The 16,253-nt window shown below is 39.1% G+C and overlaps 1 protein-coding gene and 1 long non-coding RNA gene across 2 annotated transcripts in view; both read left to right on the top strand.

Annotated features, from left to right (window-relative positions):
- Positions 1-16,253, top strand: part of PARP15 (poly(ADP-ribose) polymerase family member 15) — a 47,339-nt gene that overhangs the window by 4,809 nt on the left and 26,277 nt on the right. Inside the window, exon 2 of the mRNA XM_081832807.1 lies at positions 13,557-13,673. Coding sequence (XP_081688933.1) covers positions 13,557-13,673 — 117 coding nt within the window. The remainder of the gene's footprint in view (positions 1-13,556; positions 13,674-16,253) is intronic.
- On the top strand, positions 63-12,646 carry LOC115944254 (uncharacterized). The gene is made up of 3 exons (XR_004078818.2): positions 63-3,256; positions 4,123-4,358; positions 11,393-12,646. It is a non-coding gene; the product is annotated as an uncharacterized LOC115944254 (long non-coding RNA).

Below are 16,253 nucleotides of genomic sequence, written 5' to 3'. Positions count from 1 at the left end.
GCTGCATAATATTCCATTGTGTATATATACCACATCTTCTTTATCCATTCATCTGTCGATGGACATCTTGGCTCTTTCCAAAGTTTGGCTATTGTGGACATTGCTGCTATGAACATTGGGGTGCATATACCCCTTTGGATTGCTACATTTGTATCTTTGGGGTAAATACCCAGTAGTGCATTTGCTGGGTCGTAGGGTAGCTCTATTTTCAACTTTTTGAGGAACCTCCATACTGTTCTCCAGAGTGGCTGCACCAGCTTGCATTCCCACCAACAGTGTAGGAAGGTTCTCCTTTCTCCGCATCCTCGCCAACATCTGTCGTTTCCTGAATTGTTAATTTTAGCCATTCTGACTGGTGTGAGGTGATATCTCATTGAGGTTTTGATTTGGATTTCCCTGATGCTGAGTGATGTTGAGCACTTTTTCATTGTCTGTTGGGCATTTGGATGCCTTCTTTGGAAAAATGTCTGTTCATGTCTTCTGCCCAGGTATTCTTATTTTTTAAAATACATTTTACTTTCATTTTGTCAAATTTTATAAATTACCATATTGGTATCTTAACTGGACTTGAATTAAGAGATTTTATATATTATATCTATAACTTGGAGAGTATTATCACTTGTAATGTATTTATGCAAGTGCAGAGAATATCTATCAAGACTTTATTTTCGCCATTAATAATTCTCTTAAAATGATCTCATATATCCTTATCTACATTTTCTCTAAGAATTGATTTATTGATTCTTGTTTTTTTTTTTTAAAGATTTTATTTATTTGACAGAGAGAGACACAGTGAGAGAGGGAACACAAGCTGGGGGAGTGGGAGAGGGAGAAGCAGGCTTCCCGCTGAGCAGGGAGCCCGATGCGGGGCTTGATCCCAGGACCCTGGGATCATGACCTGAGCCGAAGGCAGAAGCTTAACGACTGAGCCACCCAGGCGCCCCTGATTCTTGTTTTTTAATAACAGTTTTGAGATATAACTTACATGCCGTAAAATTCACTCTTTAAAGGTGTACAATTCAATGGTTTTAGTATATTCACAGTGTTCACCACTATCTATTGTTAGAAATTTTCATCACCCCAAAGAAACTCTGAAGTGCATTTGCAGTCACTCCCATTTCCCTCCTCCCCATAGATCGTGGTAACCACTAATATACTTCAGTCTTTGTGAATTTATGTATTTTGGACATTTCATATAAATAAGATTATATAGTATGTGGCCTTTTGCCACTGACTTCTTTCACTTAGCATGTTTTCAAGCTTCCTTAATGTTGATGAATATATCAAAACTTTGCTACTTTTTATTGCCAGATAATATTCCATTGTATGGTTATACAACTTTTTATTTATCCATTCGTCATCTGACGGACATTTGGTTATTTTTACTTTTTGACTATTGTGAATAATGCTGCTATGAACATTTGTTGTCTCAGGCAACTTGGGCTGCTAGAAAAAATACTATAGACTGGGTGGCTTAAACAACACTGATTTCTCATAGTCTGGAGGCTGGAAGTCTGAGGTCAGGAGTTCTTGGTGAGGACCCTCTTCCTGATTTGCAGATGACCCCTCTTGCTATTTTCTCACTTGGCAGAGAGCTCTGGTCTTTTCATCTTCTTATAAGGACACTAATTCTTTCATGGTGGTTTCACTTTCATGACCTCATCTAAACCTAATTACTTCCCATCTGACCCCATCTCCAAATACCATCAATCACATTGAGGATTAGGACTTTAACATCTGAATTTTGGGGGCACACAAACATTCTGCCTGTAGCATTTGTGAACAAGTTTTTATGTGGACATATGTTTCATGTCACTTGGGTATATTCCTATCTGGGTGTAAAAACATGTGGGTCATATGGTAACTCTAACTTTTTGAGGAATTGCAAAACTTTTCCATGTTACAGTCCCACCAGCAAGATATGAGGGTTCCAATTTCTCCACATTCTTGTCAACACTTGTTATTGTCCATCTTTTAAAATTTTAGTTATTCTAGTAGTTGTGAAGTGGTTTTGATTTTCATTCTCTTAATGACTAAGGATGTTCAACATTTTATTATGTCCTTATTGGCCATGTGTATATCATCCTTGGAGAGGTGTCTATTCAAATCCTTTGCCTATTTTTAAACTCGATTATTTGCTTTTTTTATTGTTGAGTTGTAAGAGTTCTTTATATATTCCAGATACAAGTCCTTTATCAACTATGATTTGCAAATCCTTTCGCCCATTCTGTGGGTTGTCTTTTCACTTTGTTGATGGTGTTGATGATTTTAAAATCTTTCACAATATGTGGCTGTAGTATTTGTAAAAAATGATTGGTTTTGGTATCTTTTCCATTGCTATATTTATCGTCATTTCTTTTTGCCACCTTATTTTGATGGCCAGGAAGAATTCTGAAAAATATATCAAATAGAAGTGGCAACAGAGAACATTTTTAGTTTTTGTTTTATTTTGTTTTTTCACTACTCTTCTGAGTTCAGAGTAAGCCTCTTTATCGTGCTAAAAGTTCCTTTATTTCTCTTTCAAGTGTTAAGAACAATGAAAAATGAAAGTAATAATCTCTGCTCTCCCCATAAATGGCTACCCCATACCCAGTCTTCTTTGTGAATATGCAGCATTTTTTATTTTAGTTATCTATAGATTGCCCTTTCATTTTGCAGTAATAAAAACTTCTTTCTTTTCAGTAATGAGTTGTAGCTCTAGTAATTTATGTCAGTGGAAGAACATCATTATTTATTGTCATGTTTGTTATTTTTTTCCCTGTGATTTGGTGAGTAAATCTGACTTAACATAGAATAAGGGTTAACTTTATGCAGTCATTTAGCCAGAATTACTGTCTTTTTTTTTAATAAGGCAATGAGTGAAATCTATTTTCTTCCAAAGCATTTAAAACATCGGAAAGTAATATAAAGGCCAAATCCTTTCAAATCTCAAATCAGATGTAAAAACTAACATCTTAAGTGTTTCTGTCTCTCTCAAAATTGCTAAGTTGGAAGACCTCAGTACAAAAGTAATGCTTTTCAGAAGAGTGGATAAAACAGATGAACTGGAAGTGGATGAAATAGGTGAATTTTCAAAAGACCCTTCACAAGCCTCCCTTTTGGTTGCATTTCACAATATCCAAGACACCATGATGGAGAATGTGCTCTCCTTGCTTATGGAGTCGATTAGTGGCCTGTCAGAAGCCAATGGTGACTTCAGGGTGGAAGTAATACCCAATATTAAAGTTGCTGTCATGACTTTTCTCCAAAAATACTGGTAAGACAGACAATACCTTTTAACCTTTCATTTGCAAATTGTGGTTGTATCCTACTTTGAGATTCCAGGCATCCCACAGTGGGTTTTGTTTAAAAGTTGTGCTCTAACTCCCAGTAAGATAATTGCCAAGGGATTGTGTATTATTCCTTCTGGTACTACTAATACCTAGCATTTATCAAGCGCCTTGCTCTATGCTAAGCACTGTGCTGAGTTTTTACTTACTTCATCTCAAAACATGTAGCACTATGAGATAGGTACATTATTATCCCCATTTTACAGATGAAGAAATCCGGGTTTCAAGAAAATTAAATGACTTGGTCACAGTCACACAGCTAGTAAGTATTTGAATCAGAATTCCAAATTAGACATTCTGACTTCTGAGTGTATTTTCTTAACCATTGTGAATGTGCCCTCAAATCCCATGAGCTTAATAGTTATAGGAGTTTATTTTTATGACAATGATATGTCCAAATAGAGACCAAGATATGGTGAAGTAAGGCGGGGGTGGGGGAGAGAGAAATTAGATTTAGGAAACAATATTATATTATAATCATCATCATTATTATTATCAGCTTACAAAGTGACTGCACATACTTGATTTCATCTAGAAAGGTAGCTATTGATCTATGTTCCCAAAATGGTCTTAAGTGGAGGCCACTGTTAATGATAGCTGTGCACTCATGCACTCACAGTAAGCAATGTGGGATAGGTTGAAGTTGACACTGTGAAATTTAAATTTATGTAGAAATATAGTATCTAAATTTTAATTCTTAGTTACAGCCTCTAAATCAAATTACTCTTTCAAATCTGTTTTCTTTTGCTATGAAATGAAATTATAGTACCAACAAACTGATTTTTATTTGTAGATGTCAGGACATCTGTTATGTTTTTGTCGGACACAATAGAGTTCAGCAACTTCAGATTTTCCCAAGACTTCTGGAACTGACAAGAACCATCAGTGTTGAAAATCTGCCACCTCGTGTTGATAAGAGTTATGTAACAACTTTCTTTGAGAACCCCACAAATGGAAGAGAAGGAGTAACCAATGTGCAGCTTTTCCCAGAGAAGAGTTCAGCCCTGGTTGAGTTTTCTGACTACAAAGGTAATCAATTTCTCTTCTTTCTTGATCTTTACAGTTATTATTAACCATGTCATGCACAAATGAAGTCAAATTAGAGGCCACACAAATGATTAGGAAATCCATCAAAGCCACCCATTCTTACTGGAATATGCCATGAATTAACTCAAGGCTTTGAACAGGTCTCTGTGAAGATGTAGCCAGAAGAATTGTTTTTTGTGCAGTAACAAAAAAACAGACAGCAAAACTTCTCTTGACCTCAATTTCTCTGTAGTTACTGCTTCATTTCTTTGTTTCCCTTTGCAGGAAAATTTCTCAATTGAATTTGTCTCAAACATACCATTTCCTCTCCTCTTACTCTTTCTTAAATCCATTCTGGAAGAGGCTTTTGCCCCCATCAGTCCACCAAAATTGCTCTTGTCAAGATCACCAATGATCTTTGTGTTGCTAAACTCACTAGCCACTTTGCAGTCCTCATTTTACTTGATCTCTTAGTAGCATTTGATTCAATGATCAATGTCTCCTTCCAAATGCCTTTCTTCACTTGCTGCTAGGATGCCACACTTTGTTTTTTTTTCTACCTCAGTAGCTGCTCATTCCCATTCTTTCCTCATTTACCTTCTCTTCTTCAACTTTTAAGGTAGAGCTCAGTTCTTTTTTCCTTTTTATCTTCACTCAGTTCCTTGGTGCTCTAGGGGCTTTAAATACTGTCTATGTATCCGTGACTCCCAATTCATATTTGCAGTCAAGACTTTCTCATGAACTCCAATGTCTACACTCATTGCCCACTAGACTTCTTCACCTGATTGTCTAAAAGTATGACATAAATACTACATGTCCAATACAAAACTCCCCATCCTCCTCACCCTATGCCACCAATCTGCATTATCCACAGGCTTTCCCATTTCAGTTGCTGAGGACTCCATCCTCCTAGTTGCTGAGGCCAAAACCTGGGAGTCTCTCATATCCTATACCCAATCCTTTAGGAAACCCTGTTCACTTTACCTTCAATATGTATTCAGAATCGTCACTTCTCAAAGAGTACAATGAGAATTTAGAAAATTAAATGAACCACTTTAAGGGTGGTAACAATCTCCAAAAAACCTATGCCACAAAATAGTTTATATTTTAGATAATATAAATAAATACCAAATAAATATCATTTTTAATGGCCATACTTCACCTGCACGTCCTCTCCCAACTATGATCCTTAAGAAGAGTTGATGAAGCCAAAAAGCATCCCTGAAACTATAGGTGGGGATAGAAGACTGGTGGGGGGTTAGGGAATGAATGAGGTCAAGAGAAGAGAAGCAGAAATTAGGGTCTTCCTCACATAGCTTTGAAGGAAACCAGTCAGTCAGGAAAGCCAGAAATTGAGATGCTCTCTGGAGAGAAAAGGAGCTCAACTTTCAGTAGTGGTTTAAGAAGCTAATAGTCTTAGGACCAGACTGAAATAATATCTGATTCTTCGTACGGCAAGGAATTGATACCACTGGACATTTTTAATTGGTACTTTGTGAGAAGACAAACGTTCAGTATCCATCACTTAGCCAACTTCTATGTTTAAAGCTGTATCCTTAGGACTCATACCAACCTCCCAAATTTGCAAAATCTGAAGGTCCCATCTCATTCACATACTTGTCACCTAGTCCTTAATGCTAGTGTTGACATCTGAAGAGCTTTTTTTTTTTTTTAAAGATTTTATTTATTTGACAGAGAGAGACACAGCGAGAGAGGGAACACAAGCTGGGGGAGCAGGAGAGGGATAAGCAGGCTTCCCGCCGAGCAGGGAGCCCGATGCGGGGCTCGATCCCAGGACCCTGGGATCATGACCTGAGCCGAAGGCAGACGCTTAACGACTGAGCCACCCAGGCGCCCCGAGCTTTTTTTTTTTTTTAACAGTTTTTTATGGGTATACTCTGGTAAGTGGTTAATATCTAAGCATATTCAATGTCTCTGGAGATAACATGTACAGGTTGGGTTAGCTGAGAGCCTCAATCTGCACTCCAGCCATTGTGAGCTAAAGTAGCCAGCAGGGGAAGCAGAGTGATACGGAGCATAGTGCAACAGTTTACAAACTTTTCGTAAACCACAATGCACCCTAAAAATATTTATATATTTTATATCCCAACCCATATCTGCTTTGCAAACAAAATAATTTGTTGCAATTTGGAAAAAAAGTTTTGCTACAGCATGCATTCCTTGCTAAGGAACTGATATATTCCATTTTCTATTCTGTTTTGGTTTTGTTTGGTTGGGTTTTGAGGGGTTTTGTTTTGTTTTATTTTTTGTTTTTCATTTTTTTAAGACCCTTAAAAATTCATATTGCTGATATCGTCATTAGAGGTTGGCTTTCAGCAATGACTTTGACACAAAGGGTGGGGGAGAGGGGTTTTAACTTTATCCCCACTATCTCCACCAGCCTGCCCCTTCAAGCCATCCTGAAGAAGCATACAATCTGTGTTAGTTTTTTATTGCTGCCTACCAAATTTAGTGGCTTCACATAGCAAGCATGTATTATCTCATACTTTCTGAAGGCCAGGAATTTGGGGGCAGCTTAATTGGGTGATTCTGGCTGAGGATCTGTGATGAGGTTTCTATCAACCTGTTCGTTGGGACTGCGGGGATCGGAAGGCTTGCTGAGGACTGGAGAGTTTCTTCTAAGTTCACTCACATAAGTGCTGCCAGCGGCCTCCGTTCCTTGCCACAAGGGCCTCTCCATATGGCTGTTCGTGACATGGCAGCCGGCTGCCCCCGCTGAGTTAGATGAGGGCGTGGGGAGGGCGGCAGTGCCTTTTGTAATCTAGCCTCCGAAGGGATATAGCATCACTCGTGCCATATTCTGTTGGTCACAGAGACCATCTCTGATACAATATGGAAGGAAACTATTCGAAGGCATGATTACCAGGACATAGGGATCATTGGGTGCCATCTTACTTACACAGTCTAAGAAAGTACAGCTTCAAGACAAATTCCATTTATCACCCCCTACTTCTAGCTGGGTTGTCACACCTAAGCCTTCTATATAGAAATAGAGCACCACTGGCCTTTAGAATCCCAAAGGTAGGGCACCTGGGTGTCTTAGATGGTTAAGTGTCTGCCTTCAGCTCGGGTCATGATCTCAGGGTCCTGGGATCGAGTCCCGCCTCAGGCTCCCTGCTCAGTGGGGAGCCTGCCTCTCCCTCTGTCTGCTGCTCCCCCTGCTTGTGCTCTCGCTCTCTCTGACAAATAAGTAAATAAAATCTTAAAAAAAAAAAAAAGAATCCCAGGGGTGCCTGGGTGGCTTAGTCGGTTAAGCGTCTGCCTTCAGCTCAGGTCATGATCCCAGGGTCCTGGGATCGAGCCCCACATCAAGCTCCCTGCTCAGTGGGGAGTCTGCTTCTTCCTCTCCCACTCCCCCTGCTTGTGTTCCTGCTCTCGTTATCTCTGTCTCTGTCAAATTAAATAAATAAATAAATAAATATAAATAAACAAAATCTTAAAAAAAAAATCCCGAAGGTATATATATATATATTTCAAAAGATTTTATTTATTTATTTATTTATTTATTTGGGAGAGAGAGATTGAGTGAGCGGGGAGAGGGGCAGAGAGAGAGAGAGAGGGAGAGACTCTCAAGCAGACTCCATGCTGAACATGGAGTCTGGCATGGATCTCGATCTCATGACCCCAAGATCATGACCTGAGCCAAAATCAAGAGTCAGATGCTTAACCAACTGAGCCACCCAGGCACCTCCAAAGGTATATATTAAAATCCTTCTATAATTTACTAGCTGGATAGCGATGGTAACATTACTTCCTTATTCTCTTTCCTCATTTAAAAAAGTGGAGATAAAATCAACTTCACAGAGTCACTGCGAAGATAAAGTAGGATAATATTTGTGAACTGTCTGACACATAACAGGTATTCAGTCAATAAAGTTATTATAATTATCGAAGTAGGAAAGAATGGAAAACACATTACTAATTTGATGAGAAATACTAGATATGAATTGTGCTTTAGATAGCTATATGTCTCAGCTGCTACAGGGTAAAGTGTTATTATTAAATGGTGTTTGGATAGTTCAGTGTCCTTCATTTTGTTATGACTTCTGACATAAAAGTACTGTAATAAACTATTTCTACTGGGTAACATTCATTTGAAAACAGGCTTGTGAATTTCATTTAGAACCCTCCCACAGCCCCCCAACAAAAAAGCAAAATAGTTAGCTTAGATGTAAGATCAGGCCACTAAGTCTGCTTGGCTGCAAACTCACTGTCCCCCAAGTTGATCCATTCCACTTTGGGACAGTTCTAATCACAAAAAAAAAAAAAAAAAAAAAAAAATTAGCAATGTATGAAGCCCAAATATGTTTTACTTATTATCCTTGTTCTTCCTTTTAGAGTTGTAGAAATAAGTCCTTTATAAGATGGTCCTTCAAATGTTTAAGGACAACTATGATGTGTGGCTCCCTGCCTTCCATCCTACCTATTATCTGTACTTCTGCAAGTTAAATATATTCAGTTCCTTTTATATGTCCTCATGTAATGTGGTTTTGAGTCCTTTTACAGCATCAGTTTCTCTCTTCTGAACACCATAGCCAGTTTTCATAATCCCTGTGCAAAGTTTCGCACCTTGAACAAAGTACAATACCCCAGGCATTGCCTGTTTTCACCAGTGAAAAGTAGAATAGGGTTATTACTCACCATACATATTCTCATTACTAAGTTTTTCTTATTATAGCCCCAAATCTCATTACTACCCTTTTTTTTTTAATGGATGGACTTCATTTTTAGAGCAGTTTTAGGTTTACAGAACACCTGAGCAGAAAGTAAGGAGAATTCCTTCCACCCCCAAACAGCTTTTTCCCTAATATTAACATCTTGCATTAGTGTGGTACCTTTGTTACAATTGATGAAAAAGTATTGCTACATTATTATTAACTAAAGTCCATTATATTAGAGTTCACTCTCTGTGTTGGATGATTTTCTGGGTTTTGACAAATGCACAATGTCATGTGTCCTCAATGACAGTCTCATACAGAATAATTTCAGTGCCCTGAAAATCCCCCGTGCTCCACCTGCTCATTCCTCCCTCCTTCCTCCAAACCGCAGGCAGTCACTGATGTTTTTACTATCCCCACAGTTTTGGCTTTTCCAAAATGTCATGTAGTTGGAATTGTATAATATGTACCTTTACAGATGGGCTCCTTTGCTTAACATAGGCATTATAGGGGCGCCTGGGTGGCTCAGTCATTAAGCTTCTGCCTTCGGCTCAGGTCATGATCCCAGGGTCCTGGGATCGAGCCCCACGTCAGGCTCCCTGCACGGCGGGAAGCCTGCTTCTCCCTCTCCCACTCCCCCTGCTTGTGTCCCCTCTCTTGCTGTGTCTCTCTCTGTCAAATAAATAAATAAAATCTTAAAAAAAAAAAACAAAAAACATAGGCATTATATTTCCTGCATGTCTTTTGGTAGCTTGATAGCTCATTTCTTTTATCTCTGAATAATATTTTATGGAGACATCCTGTCCATTATTTATCCATTCACTTATTGAAGGACATCTTGGTTGCTTCCAAGTTTTGGTAATTATGAATAAAGCTATATTGCTGCTATAAACACTCGTGCAAGTTTTGTGTGGACATAAGTGTTCAACTCATTTAGGTAAATACCACAAAGCACAAATGCTGAATCATATGGTAAGAGTATGTTTAGTTTTGTAAGAAGCTACCAGACTGTCTTCCAAAGTGGCCGTACCATATTGCATTCCCACCAGCAAATGAATGAGAGTTCCCGTTGCTCCATGTTCTTCCCAGCGTTTGGTGACCTTTTTTTTTTTTTTCCCTTCTTAAATACAGCTACATCACTGTTGATTTATACAGAGTTTATCATCAGTCAAAATCCCTTAGATATTTTTATATGACTTAGCTGCTAAGCCACATTATCCTTCTCCCAAACTTGTGCAGTTACTCTTTGGACCTCCCTTAGTGCTTTTCCTTTCCTTTGGTGCTTCTCCAGATGTCCTGGAGTCTCTTTTACTTATCAGGTTCACTCATAATCCAGCTGCTATGTGTATTGCTGTGAAGGACTCACACTTTTACAACCTTCTCCAGAGGGACTGCCTTCGGGAGACTAAAGGTCTGGAGGCTGGAGGTTCCTGGGAGTTTACATTCTTCACCCAACTAGGATGACCCATAGACAAATAACGGACTGGTATGGAGGTACAAAAACCCAGCTCCCTGTTTCAAGTTTGGGATAATACTATGATGAATTTATATACTCCAAAGTCCTTGCAGGATCAGGCAGAAACCAGGTTTTACTTAAACCACATTCCCTGTCTTTATTTCTCATTTCCTACACGTTTTTCCTGAGGCTACAACTTTAATAATTCAGTTGCACATGAATCCTCATCTCAGGCTCTGCTTCTAGGGAATCAGAGCTAATTTTATTACTCTTTTTGATTATAGCACCTAATTGTTTTTAATGTTTTTGACTATTATAACTATTCCTTTAAAAAATCATATTGTATTTCTTTTTTTAAAAGATTTATTTATTTTGAGAGAGAGAGAGGACAGAGTGCGCTCAGGGGGAGGGACAGAGGGAAAGAATCTCAAGAAGACTCCTTGCTGAGCCCCGAGCCTGACGCGGGGCTTGATCTCACCATCCTGAGATCATGACCTAAGCTGAAATCAAGAGTCAGACGCTCAACCAACTGAGCCAACCAGGTGCCCCAATATTGTATTTACTTCTAACAGTTCATTTTTAATTGCTTATGCATTATTGTGTGTATTTATTGAATCTTTAAGAGCCAGTTTTTTTTTTTCGAAAAAAATTACCTCTCCAATATTATAATGAATGTCAATGGGAAAATCAGATTAATTGTATAAACCTTCACTGCAAAGTAAACTTTATTCCATTAGGTGAGGATTAGCTCCGTTGCATTCATTCACATCTTTCATTGAGTTGCCTGACAGTGGTACTATTTTAGGTAGACATACTATATTTCAGACTCTCATTAGTTTCAGGATTTCTTTTTATGCCAAAGATTTTGTCTGAATACCTACCTTTTGCTTTTTATTTTTTAGTGGTGGATGCCTACTTGGCCCAAGAGCCTGTCTTCAGTGAAAGACCCATCTCTGTGTTTCCATATTACGTGACTTCGGCATTGCCTTGTATGGAAAGGAGAAGCCCCTGAGAAAGTTGCCAGCACCATTTCTGGTGACTCTGGATCCTCTCATATGGAAGATCTTGCAGAAGAAGCATCACCTGATTGAAATGATAAATTATAAAAGGGGAATATGTCACTGTGAGGTAACATGGCCCCGAGTCAGCTGTAAGGGGCTAGAGGTAACATTCAAATCCATGGCCACTGAACTCAAGGAAGAACAAAGATCAATGTCATCAAAACCTGGAATGAGGACATTTCTAAAAACTTCTGCCTATCATTTCTAAATATCAAGTCACCAAATTGAATGTGAAGCCAACGGCATGGGAAGACATAAAAAACAGCATAAAGGATGATAAGATTTTGATTGAGTCTGATATATTCAAGAAGATAGTCATAATAACAGGTTGTTTGGAGGATGTGAATAGAACTTACTACAATTAAAGACACCAACCATAACATTGAAAAGGAAAAAAAAATTTTACAGAGAATGTGGCTGGTTCTTCTAGATTTTCTATTCTTCACATCAATGCTTTGAAAAAGTCTATACCCCAAGGAATTCTCAGGGTTGGAGGCCATTAATAATGCTTGCACCAAACATACCAGAGTACATGCAGGAGAGTATAAAGAATGAAATTCCTGAGCAAGGGAAAAGGACTGTTCAAGAAGCCCACTCCCAGTCCTTCTGGAGTTTTCTATTTGTTATAGGAAGTAGAGTGTGGAAAATTCTCTAACATTGTTTTAAGAAAGAAAATTCATAACCTTTTTGAGTTAGATCAGGCATGAAAAATACCTTTCATTTCATGGGTTACTTCTTTTTTGGGGGGGAGGGGCAGAGGGAGAAGGAGAGAGAGAATCTCATGGGTTACTTACCAAACAATAGTTGTTGCCTGCAGCTTTGTGTTGAGCAAGTTTCTGAAACTCTATCTAGATTGATTGAAAAAGAGTGTTGGTACCAATTAATGTCTGTCACAGGTGTGGATGACGAGATATATAGGGATGGGGAGGTGATGTGCGCCATGTTATTACCATTGGTAAGTGTGAGAATACAGTCAGGTAGATCAACTCCTCTTCCTAGATTCTGTGAAGATCAGATTCACAGATTGTGCCTTCATCAGCTAATATTTTGACTTTGAGTGAGTGGTTTCATCTCTTTGTACAGTTTTTTTTTTTTTTTTTTCAGGAGAATGAAGTTTCCATACTAGATGATCTCTAATGACCCTTTAAATTCTAAAATTCTTTGGCTGAGTAATAGTCAAACTACAAATGCATTATCATGGAGAACTGAGGGCCATGTCTTACTTTGGGTTCCCCCAGAAGAGAACCTGAGACAGGATTCAAGTGCAAATGATTTAAATAGGGAAGTAAAAGGTACTGATAGGGTGTGTTATCAAATCCGTTACCGCTTAATCCCACTAAGGAAACTCAGAGTGAGTACTACCTGGGAGGCAAGGTTGCTGGGGAGTTTTACACGAACTCCTGTCAATCATTGGATGAGGGCTTGAGGGGGGTGGGAGGGCTGCTTAATTTACCTGCAGTTCCTCTCTGCTACACCTGAAGGGAAGCAGGCTTTGGCACTACAGAAAGTCCTGGGACAAGAAATACAGTGGGAGGGCCGCCTGGGTGGCTCAGTTGGTTGAGCATCAGACTCTTGATTTCAGCTCAGGTCATGATCTCAGGGTCCTGGAATTGAGACCCAGGTAGGGCTCAGTGTAAGTGTGGAGCCTGCTTAAGATTCTCTCTCTCCTTCTCCCTCTGCCCCTCCCCCCAAAAAAAGAAAAGAAAAGAAAAGAAATACAGCTGGAAATATGACCAGAATGCCCTTACGTAGTAAGAGCCAGAGGGTATGAACAGGGTCTGCTAAGCTACAATTCTTGGGGGAATAAGTAAAAGAGCTCACTGGCATTTGGAGTTAAATATAGTTGATGCTCAAAAATCGTGATAGTAAATTATTTGTTTTTGAGTCTTAGGGTTGGATTATGAGTTGAGTTAGAGAGGTGTGGAATCTAAGGTTATTTCTCAGAGTTATATGAGAAAAATCTCCAGATAGCATTGGGTCATTATTTTTACTGTTTTCTCCACAGTCAAGAGACCAAGTCAGCTGGAAAAATTATCTTTCAAACAGTAATGTGATAGCCTCAACCCAAACCAGAGAAGGTCTAAACCTCGTGTTGATAAGTGGAGATGTTATCTATTTCCAAGTAAGTGGTGCTATTTAGTAAATCCGATAAGAAACAATGGGGCCTAATTCACCAGTTCTGTAATTTAAGGTCAAAGATTAAGATCTTATAAATTTGAGGAGTTAAACCCACCTGAAGTTTAAGCACGGCTATACTTAACTATCCCCTGTATTCCACATGTTCTCATGTGAAGAGATCCAAGTTGACCACAAACACCGGTGTGCACATCTACCTCTTTTATTTCTCTATAACTTATCTTGACCTACTTTCAACCCAGTTCTATTCCAATCATCATTTATGGGGAGGAGATATACACATCATTTTATAATATCACCCTTCACAAAAGTACCCTGTCACTTCTGTCTGAGCACTTTCTGAGACAAAGGCAGAATGGGAAAGGAGAAAGATTACCAAGGCAGGTACTAAAATCTCAGCTTGGCTTTTACTTGCCTCTTCTCCTATTGCTTTGCCCCCTTGGAATCACCAGTTAGCAGGAGATGCAAGCCCTATATTCTATCTATAGTTGACATTCATGATACTCAATCCTGGCTGCATGTCAGAACCATCTGGGAAACTTTCAAAAATAGAGCTGCCCAGACCCCACCCCTAGAAATTCTGATTTTAGTTGGTCAGGTATGTGGTCTGGGGTGGGGGGGGGGGTCAGTAGTTTTTTTTTTTAAGAATTCCAGGTGATTCTAATATGCTGCTAAGGCTGAGAATTACTGATTTGGATTCTTCTTCAGAATTCTGTAGTTTCCACCATTTTGACACTTGCTATTTACCTTCAGAGGGCATACACTCAAGATTAATGGAAAGAGAATTCTTCTGAGAAATTTGGAGACTCATGGCTTATGAGCCACTGGAAATATTCTTTGCTTTTGTGCAGCTAATGAGATGGCAGCAGCCACTTTCCTCATGTTCTCTAGAGTAGCTAGAGTCCTTAAACTCCTTTGTCACATGGTTTCAGGACCTTGTTCTCAGATCTTCAGGTTGAAAAGGTGAATCTTATAATTTTACCCAGACTTAAACTGGCACTAATCAGACTCAAAAGACTTATTTGTAAAACTAGAATTGTAATTATTTAATTGCAATGAGGAAGCTAATTGCCATGGCTACTGGTAAAAAAAAAGCTCTGTAGCTGCCTATTATGAGATTGCTTGGTGGGCATTCTCAGATCAGAAAAGAACTAGGTAACATAGAAGTACAGTAAGTTTCTTTGTCAGTCTAGGAATAGACATAGTGTAGTGGTTATGCAGACCAATGACAAAGCTAGTTTTGGCAGGGTTCAAATCCCACTCTACCACTGGCCAGCCATTGATCTTAGTCAACAACTCCCTTGGACTCAGTGTCCTTAGCTATAATTATGGATGATGACAATATTAGTGTTGTGAGGTTTAAATAAAATAATCCATGTAAAGCATTTAGCACTTCCCTGGCACATAGCAAAAACTCAGAAAACGATAGCTACCGTTGTTAGCCACTTACAACAGACTACTCTACGTTTTACCTGACCCAATTAGTGCTGCAATCTAGTTGAGATAGATATTCTGTACCTTCATCTTATAGACAAGGAAACTGAGGTCTTTTCACCACATAGTCTCTTAAGTTGATTATTAAACTCTTGACAACTCAGTCAGGATACCTATTCTCACCATTGGATGATGCTGTTTAAACTTTGGAGTCCTCTAACTCTTTCTTCTCTGAGTTCCTTTCCTTATCGCACCTAGTTTCCCAGCCTCCTTGCACACTCTCTCTTTTATATGCCCTTTCCTTTTCATTCCCACAGTCAACTCGTCCTTCAGCACCCCCAGTCACCTCTCTCACCCTCCAGTCTGTTCTCTCCATAGCTGTTTGATGCATGTTCATCAGAAGCTCCCTGCTGCCTGTAGCAGAAAGTCCAAAAAAGTATGAGCTTTCAGAGTCTTCCATCGTCTGGCCCCAAATCTCTTTCCAGCCCTGTCTCTCACCGTTAGCACTCTCCGTTAGCTAAATTGGACTACTTTCTGACCTTTCTCAATTCTTTGTGTTTTCTTAAATATCCACCCACCCAGAATGCCTACTGCCTTCTTTCTTCCTGTCCCAGCTTCATCCCTTATCCTTTTTGCATAGACTTTACTAACCAGTCCAGTTTAAAGGATTCCTGCCTTTTTTGAATTTCTATAGCAATTACTAATTGTATTTTTAACACAGTTTCTTTTGATTATCTTCAACTGATTTAAACATTAAGAATATTTTACTGTTTTACGTGTTAATATATTACTTCCCCAAACTGTGTAGGAATCAGTAAGCAGGGAGTGTGGTGACGGTGGGCTGGATCTTGGTTTTTTGGCAAGCTCACTGACTTTTGTCCCTGTGGGGAGCTTCTCGGGTCCTGAGATTAGTTTATGTTAACTAACCTCATATAAGATTGAGGAGGACCCATGGAAACCAATGAGAACAAAAACACATCAGTCCAAAACCTATGGGATACTGCAAAGGTGGTCCTAAGGGGGAAATACATAGCCATCCAAGCTTCACTCAAAAAAACAGAAAAATCCCAAATTCACCAACTAACTTTACACCTTAAAGAACTAGAGAAAAAGCAACAAACGATGCCTAAGC

The sequence above is a fragment of the Leptonychotes weddellii genome, chromosome 1 (assembly GCF_054177405.1).
Source record: "Leptonychotes weddellii isolate Sample4059 chromosome 1, ASM5417740v2, whole genome shotgun sequence".
NCBI classification, from domain to species: domain Eukaryota; kingdom Metazoa; phylum Chordata; class Mammalia; order Carnivora; family Phocidae; genus Leptonychotes; species Leptonychotes weddellii.
The sequence above is the reverse complement of the archived record's forward strand: the minus strand, read 5'-3'. Positions and strand labels throughout refer to the sequence as shown.